General features: G+C 39.1%; 1 protein-coding gene across 1 annotated transcript in view; it reads left to right on the forward strand.

Moving 5' to 3' along the window:
• cwc27 (CWC27 spliceosome associated cyclophilin) overlaps nucleotides 1–10,057 on the forward strand; it is a 139,241-nt gene extending 129,184 nt beyond the window's left edge. Inside the window, exon 14 of the mRNA XM_073064526.1 lies at nucleotides 7,506–10,057. Coding sequence (XP_072920627.1) covers nucleotides 7,506–7,668 — 163 coding nt within the window. The 3' untranslated portion in view covers nucleotides 7,669–10,057. The remainder of the gene's footprint in view (nucleotides 1–7,505) is intronic.
• Nucleotides 10,058–10,634: the final 577 nt, after the last annotated feature.

Genomic DNA, 10,634 nt, shown 5'->3' on the forward strand with positions numbered 1-10,634 from the left:
TGGTACATTCATAACAATAGATGCTGCTTTCTTGTAGCAGCACTCCTCGTAGATATACTCGGTGATGGGAAAGGTTTTTTCTGTGATTAACTGGGCTGTATCCACCACTTAAGCTTTTAATTCTTCGGCTATGGTGTTTCTATACCAGGCCTTGATGTAACCAGTTAGGATACTCTCCACTGTGCATTTATAAAAGTTTGTCAAAGTTTTAGATGCCATTCAGAATCTGCTCAAACTTCTTAGAAAGTAGAAGTGGCCCTCCCAGCACAGATCCTCTGGTAGGATAACTCCAAGGCATTTAAAGTTACTGACCCTCTCCACCTCCGATCCCCTCATGAGGACTGGCTAATGCACCCCCGATTTCTTCCTCCTGTAGTTAATCATCTGCTCTTTGGTTTTGCTGATGCTGACTGAGGGGTTGTTGTTGTGGCGCCATTCAAGCAGATTTTCATTCTCTCTTCTGTATGCCGAGTTGTTAACACTTTGATTCAACCAACAGCAATGCTATTAGCAAACTTAATTGTGGCTTTCTACTTAGCCTCATAGTCATAAGTATAAAGCCAGTAGAGCAGGAGGCTAAGCACACAGCCTTAATGTGCACTTGCCTTGTGGTTCTCCCCTTTGCTTTGCTTTCCTAAGTAAAAGTTCCAATTCCATCGTGCCAGCAGTTTGTGCCATTGCTGTAATTTTATCCTCTACCTCTGTATTTAAGATACAATCTCACTTCAGATTACAATGTAACTTTCTACTGCATACACTTCAGATATCTGGTAATATTCAGTGATTCAGTAACGACTCACTTTATGTGGCATTTTTATGATTATAAAACTTCAGATGCTGAAATTGGAGAAAAGCGTTTTACTAATCTGTGGAACAACACAATTTTTAAAAAAAATTAAGCCATTTAATTTCCAGTTAGAACAGAAAGTTAACTTGCTTCACTAGCATTTTAATATTGCTTATTAGATTTAATACTTAAAGAACAGCTAGTTACAAAGAAATCCAAACAAATCACAAGATCCACAGGACACCCTAATGAAACACGAGTTGATAGGAGAGTAGTAAAATAGAAAGGAAGCATTGCAGATATCACTGGTGGGAGGTTTAGAACAAGAAGCATTCAGTGACTTTTGAGGCCTACTAACAGAATGTGGGTTATAGTAGGTCAGACTCTGGAAGTCAAGTCTGGGCCATGAATGTAAACTATTCCATCTGTGTCTCTCAAAGGAGATTACTTTTTTCTTCAAAAGCAAAGAAAACAAACTGGTCTGAGGCCATGTGTTACAGCACTGCAAAATTAACTGTTAAGAGATATTGATAAGCATGTGCAGCATAGTAGAGTTTCTTAAAAAGCTATAACTCTAGATGGTGAAACCAGGGAGCTGTGAAGATTGTGACTGTTAAAGGAATTAACATATCAGCTAACAGCCATAACTGAAGCCTAGAGATATCCAGGAGTAGCTGTGACATTCCAACTTCAGCATGTGGACACACACTTTTAGTTTAATCTGATTGATACCCAGTCAACTATCAATAAATTTGCAGAATAACCATACAAGTTTTTAGTCGTCAATTATGATAGGACAGTCTTATAATGGGAGTCTGTCTCCTAATATCTCAACAAAGTTAAGGGTAGAGCGGGTGTTGCCCCAACACAAGTGGCATTCTTCAATAACTTTTTATTCTGTTTGGCTATAAATGAAACCCCTTCATCCAATCTGATTTGAAGTTATGTGATGGTCACAACTATTTAGAATCAGACAGTACCAAGTAAGAAAATAGCTTTAAAAATAGCTTAAAATAGCTTTCTTAATAATTAAAAGTAAGAAAAGTGTGCCATAAAAGTAATTGTAGCAAGCAAACTTAATTAAATAAAGTCCTTACCTTTCCCCTAGCAGAAAGTTAAATTATCACTCATTGATTCCAGAGTACTTAGGGTGCTGTTCTGCTGTGAATCTTGGCAGCAGATTTGCCCTTATGTAGAAAGCATTTGCAAAGCAAACTGCATTATGAGAGACCCCACCCACCCCTCATACAAACTGTTCTCTTTCCTTCCATCTGGGAAGAGGAACCGAAGCATTCGGGCTCCCACGACCAGACTGTGTAACAGTTTCTTCCCCCAAGCCATCAGACTCCTCAATACCCAGAGTCTGGACTGACACCATCTTACTCCCCTCTACTGTGCCTATTGTCTTGTTTATTATTTATTGTAATGCCTGCACTGTTCTGTGCACTTTATGCAGTCCTGGGTAGGTCTGTAGTCGAGTGTAGTTTTTTGTGTTGTTTTACCTAGATCAGTGTAGTTTTTATATTGTTTCATGTAGCACCATGGTCCTAAAAAACATTGTCTCGTTTTTACTGTGTACTGTACCAGCAGTTATGGTCGAAATGACAATAAAAAGTGATTTGACTTGGCTTGAAATAAATTGCAGGTAATCATCTGAAAATAATTGTTAATTAGTTCAAAACTAATCAGTATGATCCTATGCATTATTTTAGTGAGGATCTTTAATTTGAAAATACAATTATCACCAGAATCAGTGATAAGGCAACTTAAAATTTGTTTAAAAATCCTAACTTCATATTACAGAGAGGATGCAAAATGAAGAAGCAGAATAGTTTATCTGTCTTGGTAGTTTGTTTTTACCTTCTTTGAATTCTGTGAGTACTCCACACAGTGCGAATCCATGTGTATATCTGCAAACTTCACAGTGGTTTACATTTTTTTTGGGGGGGGGGGGATAATTTGTGGTTTGTTATCTTCTATATCATCGTTTAACTGAACAGAAAACATTATGCAGGTTCTGAGACCTAAGATGTGTAAGAAGTGGGAAGTCACTTCCTAACGGCGTAAACTGCAGAATCAAGGCAGCATTCCTATATCCATTCTCTCCATATGATTCCTCAGAATTTATACACATTTTTACAAAATGTGAAAATATTCATTATGTTCTCCAATTCAAGTTGAAGGTAAAGGGTGGTTATTGAAATCTTTTCTCTGTATTTTACTTGAACATATTAATTTGTATTCATTGATTTGTAATTGTATGGTATCCATTCTCCTTTTATGATTAATATAAAAGCTATATCTTGAAATGTAGCTCACTATTTTGTTAGTGAATTACCTTTCCTCATAATAGTTTAAAATTGATTGGCAGATTTATGCAGTCAACAGTTTTGTACAGATTTTATTACTTTCCTAGCTGATTTTATTTTCTAATATATATATTAATTTATATAGTGTATAAAATTCTATATAACTTGATCCAGATACATTTGAATTATATATTCCTTTAATAATCAAAACCTGGTCCTCTGTACCTTCCTCTACCACTGGATCTTTTACTTGCTCTTCAGGAGACCACAGTCAGTGCAGATTGGAAGTAACATCTACTACTTATTGACAATACAATACCGGTATATCTCAAGGATGTGTGCTTATCTTGCTGCTCTACTCTCTCTACCCCATGCCAGTGTAGCTAGGCACAGTTCAAACACCATCTATAAATTTGCTGATGATAGACTGGCTGGTTGAATGGTGTTGCAAGTATCAAGTCAAGTCAATTCAAGTTTATTGTCACTTAACTACATACGTATATAACCATGTACAGGTTTCCCCCACTATTCGAAGGTAGAGCATTCCTATGAAACAGTTTGTAAGCTGAAATGTCATAAATCGAAGAAGCAATTACCATTAACTTATATGGGAAAATTTTTGAGCGTTCCCAGACCCAAAAAATAATCTACCAAATCAAACCAAATAACACACAAAACCTAAAATAACACTAACATATAGTAAAAGCAGGAATGATATGATAAACATACAGCCTATGTAAAGTAGAAATAGTGTATGTATGGTGTAATTTCGCTTATCAAAATCGGGAAGACAGCGAGTCAAAATCGATTTGGAGAAAAAAATCGGCAACTACACACCTACGCACGCACACACGTGCAAACAACTGCACACACAAGGCTTCACGGTCATTGTAGTCTTTCTTGGAGTAAACACACGTATAAAGCGGGCATCTTTTTTTTGTAAAAGCGAAAATCCTCTTTGGTTAGTGAAAACAGGTACTAATGTAGGTCTTTTGTAACAGTGAGCTGTCGTAAAGCAAACATTTGAAAAACGGGCCACCTGTACAGGTAGTCCCCGAGTTACGAACGTCTGACTTACGGACAACTCGTACTTATGACCCGAGGAAGGAGAACGCTGTTCGCCATTTTAAGTTGGATCACAATGCCGTCCGTCATTTTAAGTCAGATCGCGACGCTGTCAGCCATTTTAGGTCATTGTCGTTGACACTGTGTTGAGTGTGTAACTTTGTATTTAGCTTAAATTTTTCTTAGTAAGGTTCACCTTGACCCCGCCCCCTTTCCAGTCACTGGTGGTGCAGTGAGATCAGCACCGGGCTCGAGAACAGAGGTTCCCAAGTTCGATCCAGTGACAGATCGCTTCCGAGCGCGCTCTCCATTCGTGCCGGGTTGATGTTGAGCTCACAACTCGACCTCGTAAAGGATAAAGTGAGAATAGTGGAGCATGTGAAAGGCCCTGCCCGGATGAAAGCTACAATTATTACTAAGCAATGCAGTGGTTTAATTATTGGAATACATGCGTTTCTTAAGTGTTTTATATGCTTAGAAAGGTAAAATATGTACTATGTACTAAGACAAACGTTTGACTAACTGACGCTAGATAATACCGGATGTACTTGTTATGACTTACGTACAAATCCGACTTAAAGACGAACTCAGGAACGGAACTCATTCATAACCCGGGGACTGCCTGTAATGTATATAGAAACGAAACAAATGTTTCTCCAAACCAAGGTGTAAAGCACAGTAGTAAACATAACACACAATAATTTATGAAGGTAATGATAAAATCTACAGATGAATCAAACATAAATAAAGTGCACTTTATATTAATATTGTAATGTACAGAACAGATTAACCAGTGTCATTTCAAATACAATGTAGCTGAGAATTCAAAAGCCTAATGGCCTGGGGGAAGAAATTGTTTCTCATCCTGACCATTCTTGTAGCCTTCTGACTGATGGTAGAAAGTCAAAGAGGATGGTGGATGGATGGGTGGGATCCTTAATAATACTAAGGGCCCTGTGTATGCAGTGCTCTTGTTAAATGTTCCTGATGGATGGTAGGGAGACCCCTATGTGAACTCCAAGGCACTTGGTTCACTTAACTCTCTCTGCAGGGGAACTATGTATTCGCAGAGGGGGGTGCATCAGTAACTTGGCATTCAATGCCAATAAGACCAAGGAGTTTATTGTATACTTTAGGAGAGGAAGTTGAGGGAACACCCAGAGTCCTTATCAAGGGGTCAGAATCAGAAACAGCAGTGGAAAGGGTGAACAGTTTAAGTTCCTGGGTGTCAACATCTCTGAAGATCTATCCTGAGCACAACATATTGATGCCATTATGAAGAAGGCCTGACAGTGGCTATATTCATTAAGAGTTTGAGGAGATTTGGTATGTTACCCAAGATGCTAGAAAATTTTTACAGATGACCCATGGAGAACATTCTAACTGGTTACATCACTGTTTGGTGTGGAAGGGCCTCTGCTTAGGATTGGAGAAAGCTATCATGGGCACTAGCTTCCTCAACATAGAATCATCTTCAAAAGCAATGCCTCAAAAAAGGCAGCATCTATCATTGAGGACCCTCATCATCCAGGGTATGCCCTCTTCTTGTTACAACCATCTCAAAGGAGGTACAGGGCCTGGAGACACACACTCGACATTTTAGGAGCAGCTTCTTCCCCTTTGCTGTCAGATTGCTGAATAGACATGGAATCAACTCATGAGCACTACCTCACTACCTTTGCTTTCCTTCTACGCTACTTATTTAATTTATTTTTATATGCATTTCTTATTGAAATCTATACTGTTTTTATGTATTGCACTGTATGCTGATACAAAACAACATATTTCATGACATATGTCAGTGATATTAAACGTGATTCTGATTATGAGTCACAGAAGTAGATCCTTTCACAGTTACCCCACCACAATGTGTTACTATAACATTTTGGAGATGCAAAACTACCATCTTATGCTCATATACACTGTAAAGTTCAATATCTTAAATGATATTGCTTGTTTACAATAATGTGTGGTGGTTCATTTTGGGCAGTCAAATATGATGGCAGAATATAGTATTTAATGGTAAGACTCTTGGCAATGTGGAGGATCAGAGGGATATTGGGGTCCGAGTCCATTGGACACTTGAAGCTGCTATGCAAGTTGACTCTATGGTTAAGAAAGCATACGGTTCATTGACCTTCGTCAATCGTGGGGTTGAGTTTAGGAGCCCGAGAGGTAATGTTGCAACTATATAGGACCCTGGTCAGACCCCACTTGGAGTACTGCGCTCAGTTCTGGTCACCTCACTACAGGAAGGATGTGGAAGCCATAGAAAGGGTGCAGAGGAGATTTACAAGGATGTTGCCTGGATTGGGGAGCATACCTTATGAGAATAGGTTGAGTGAACTCAGCCTTTTCTCCTTGGAGCGATGGAGGATGAGAGGTGACCTGATAGAAGTGTACAAGATGATGAGAGGCATTGATTGTGTGGATAGTCAGAGGCTTTTTCCCAGAGCTGAAATGGCTAGCATGAGAGGGCACAGTTTTAAGGTGCGTGGAAGTAGATACAGAGGAGATGTCAGGGATAAGTTTTTTATGCAGAGAGTGGTGAGTGCGTGGAATGGGCTGCCAGCAACAGTGGTGGAGGCAGATACAATAGGGTCTTTTAAGAGACTCCTGGACAGGTACATGGAGCTTAGAAAAATAGAGGGCTATGGGTAACCCTAGGTAATTTCTAATGTAAGGACATGTTCGGCACAGCTTTGTGGGCTGAAGGGCCTGAATTGTGCTGTAGGTTTTCTATGTTTCTAAGAGTTTCTGATAATACCACAGTTTAAAAAAAAGTTTTAATTATGTTTGTACATTCTTCGTTACTACCACTTCAGAAATCCATGAAGAGACGTGTGTGTTTATCTATTACTAACCTAGAATCTGGCATACATGAACTGTTAGAGGTATCTTTAGAATTCATTTGAAGTGGCATTACCTTAATATGTCTTTACAATAGCAGGCTTCTGACTGATCCCTGCTTGGAGATGTTATTGCTGCAGAAGGGCTTGTTTTGTTTTATTTTGAAGTTGTTTCCAAAGACTTTCTAGTTACATATGTTTTGAACTGTGTTACTTTCTAATTAGTAGCTTATTTTGGCATATTAATAAAAATGAATGCTTCTTAAATTATGTTTAATACTTATCCTATGTCAGTGTTTCTTTTGAAGATACCTTTTCATAATACATCTCACATATGTATTAATTATAGGTGATAGCAGTTACCTTTATATTTTAATTTGCTATCATATTAACTGATAAATCATTGTCCGTGTTTTACATAATTGATTGTGCTTCATTTCATTCAGGAGAATTTTATTGCTTATATTGTACTTGTCTTATTTCCTTCTATTCCAGGATGTCTCACATACTTCAGTTTGAAGAACAAACAAGAAAAGTAAAGGATGCAAACATGCAAGATGAAGACACATTTGAAATACATGATCCCCGGAATCCAGTGAATAAAAGACGAAGGGAAGAAAGCAAGAAGATCATGAAAGAGAAAAAAGAAAGAAGATAAACCCTAACATACCCGAAAGAGGAAGCTGTATATATATGATAAATCCTTCACAAATCATCCAGTGTTTGCTAATATTTAAGCAGCTTGAAGTAGTCTGTAATGTTACAAATTCGCCAAGTGATGCTCATTGAAAGAATACATTTTCTAATAATTTTTCTTCAAAATAGCAAGAAAATAAATTTTATTATAGCAATGTTTTTGTTCTTCTGTAGTGCCTTTAATAATGCCAAGTGTTTTATGTCTCCTATTCACAAACTGGGTCATTACCTGGTAGAATACTCTTTGTAAAGGTTAATATTTCTTCCTCTAGCCTTCACATGCTATCAGAGCATAAAGCTGCACTTCTGGCTGTACTTCTACTCCCGGCTTACACACAGAGACTGAGGACCACGGCACCAATGGTGAGAACCACGAAGGTATGGTCAAGGAAGGTGGAGGAGCAGTAATAGGACAGCTTTAAACTGGTGGAATGAACAATATTCAAAGATTCGTCCGCGGATGCCACAGTTATCACCAGCTTCATCAAGACCTGTGTGGATGAGTGTGTGCCTTCAAGAACATATAGTACATACCCAAACCAAAAGCCATGGATAAACCATGAGACTTACTGTCTACAGAGGACTAGATGTGTTGACCTCAATACCGTTGATCCAGAACTCTACAAGAAGTCCAGATATGACTTATGGAAGGCTCTCTTGAGAGTGCAAAGACAACTCTGAATGATGTTAGATACAAAATTAGATGCACGTCAGCTCTGGCAGGGTTTGAAGGCCATTACCTCCCACAAAGTGAAACCCAGCTTCATAAATTGGCTGTGATATTTCACTGACAGGTGAGCCTAATCCCTTTTATGCATGCATTGAGAGGGTGAATAAAGCTGCATATGGTAACTCGAAGATATCTGTTTCAGAGGCCAATGGCAGAACATCTTTCAAGAGGTTGAACCCTCTCGGGGTGATGGTGTACCTGGAGGGCACTGAAAATCTGTGCCAACCAACTGGTGTAAGTTTACAGCAGATGCAATCTCACTAGCTCTCCACTCGGCCTTGGACCAGCTGGGCAATAGCAGTACCTACATCGGGCTGCTGTTTATTGATTACAGCTCAGCATTCAACACCATCAGTTCCTCAGTGCTAATCAAGAAGCTTCAAAACCTGGGCCTCAGTATCACCCTCTGCAACTGGATCCTAGACTTCCTCAACGGGAGACCACAGTCAGTGTGGATTGGAATAACATCTACACCAGTGCACCTCAAGGATGCGTGCTTAGCTTGTCATTCTACTCGAGTCTTTCTCAACCTTTTTTCCCCTGGAGGAACCCTTGAAATAATTTTCAGATCTCAGGGAACCCTTGCATAAAAATTATTATATCCAGAGCTCTCAATATATTAGTGTGATCAGCAAATTGTAGATATAGTAATCCAAAAATAATTGTCAATGCTCTTTTGAGTAGAGAATGAACACCAGATAGTTAAGCTTAGCTTGCCTTTCTTGAACTTTTTCTCTTTCATAAATTTTTAAAACTCATAGGGCAAACCTAATAAATTTCTGAATTCTGGGTTGAACTTGAGATAAGCTCACATGGATTTCACCTTCAACTGAAATGAGACCATTTCTATCCTCGGTCTTGATGCTGGTTAAACAAGAAGAAACTTGCTCACACATGTAAATAGCTGAAAATTGCAGCAAAATGTTCATTGCTTTCCTATGAATGGCAGGATACTCTTCTTTCAGAGAAATCCAGAGCTTATCCAGGGGCAGGTCAGTAAATCACATCTTGAATGCATGATCAGATTGCCACTCACAAAGTTCTTCCTCTTCTCTCAAAAAGTGGAGTTCTCAGGCTGAGCAGAAGATTCAGAGAAAAGGCCCCTCATTCAGTCATACAGTGTTGAAAAGGAGGAAAAATACTATTCAATTTTGTTCTGCAGTTCTTGCAGATGTTTTTCAATAAGACTCAAGACTTTCTGATATCCTTCCTCACTCTCAAACCCAAGCAGCAATGGAAACATTTCAAGATTTCTTTTTGCAACATGATTTTTCCGAAGATTCAGTTTCCTTTTAAATCCAAGAATCTTGTTACTTGAAGTCAAAATATTTTCTCCAAGGCCTTGCAGAGACTTGTTCAACTGGTTTATATGATGAAAAATGTCTGTTAAGTAGGCAATTTTCTGCAGCCATTTTTCATCTTCAAAGCACTTGGCAAAATCCTACTATTTTCTTGAAAGTACTCCTGCAATGCACCTTTCAGCGCCATCACCCTATTGAGAACGTTCCCTCTGTAAAGCCACCGGGTTTCTGTATGTAGCAGGAGATTGGTGTATTCCTTGTCCAGTTTTTCACTCTTGAGTGAACTGGTCTTAAAACTATTAAATAACTTTCCTCTTCCACTTTTCAGTGACTGTGGCTTTATTGTCAAGAGTCTTAATCTGTTTGTTTTAAGATTCCAATAGCTGTTTAAAATAATCAGCACTTTTACGTGTCATATGCCTGTGATTCGTAGTTAAGTGTCTTCAATTTTGCTGAGCCATTGCGACATTTCTCTGTTGTTTGCCACAGAATAGGCACAATGGAATAGGTTATTTCTTCAGCAGTTTGAACGGGGCACGACTGTGCAAGCACATGGAGGTCAGCCAGTGAGAACAGTGGGAAGAATTTAAAAAGAAGACAGATTTCCAGAGCGGGCATCGGAAGAGTACGAGACAGAATAGGAAGGCTTTGGCTCAACGGGGCTTAGGCGATAAGGGGTCGAGGCCTGGTGTTAACTGTTTAAAATAAAGACAGAAAGTATGTGTGTGAGGCTGGTTTTCTGTGCTCGATGTCAGATGTGGGAGGTCCTGGAGACTCCCAGCTTCCTGGGCGACCACATCTGCACCAGGTGTGTTGAGCTGCAGCTCCTTAGAGACTGTGTTCAGGAACTGGAGATGCAGCTCGATGACCTTCATCTGGTCAGGGAGAGCGAGGAGG

Source organism: Hemitrygon akajei, chromosome 13 (assembly GCF_048418815.1).
Source record: "Hemitrygon akajei chromosome 13, sHemAka1.3, whole genome shotgun sequence".
NCBI lineage: Eukaryota > Metazoa > Chordata > Chondrichthyes > Myliobatiformes > Dasyatidae > Hemitrygon > Hemitrygon akajei.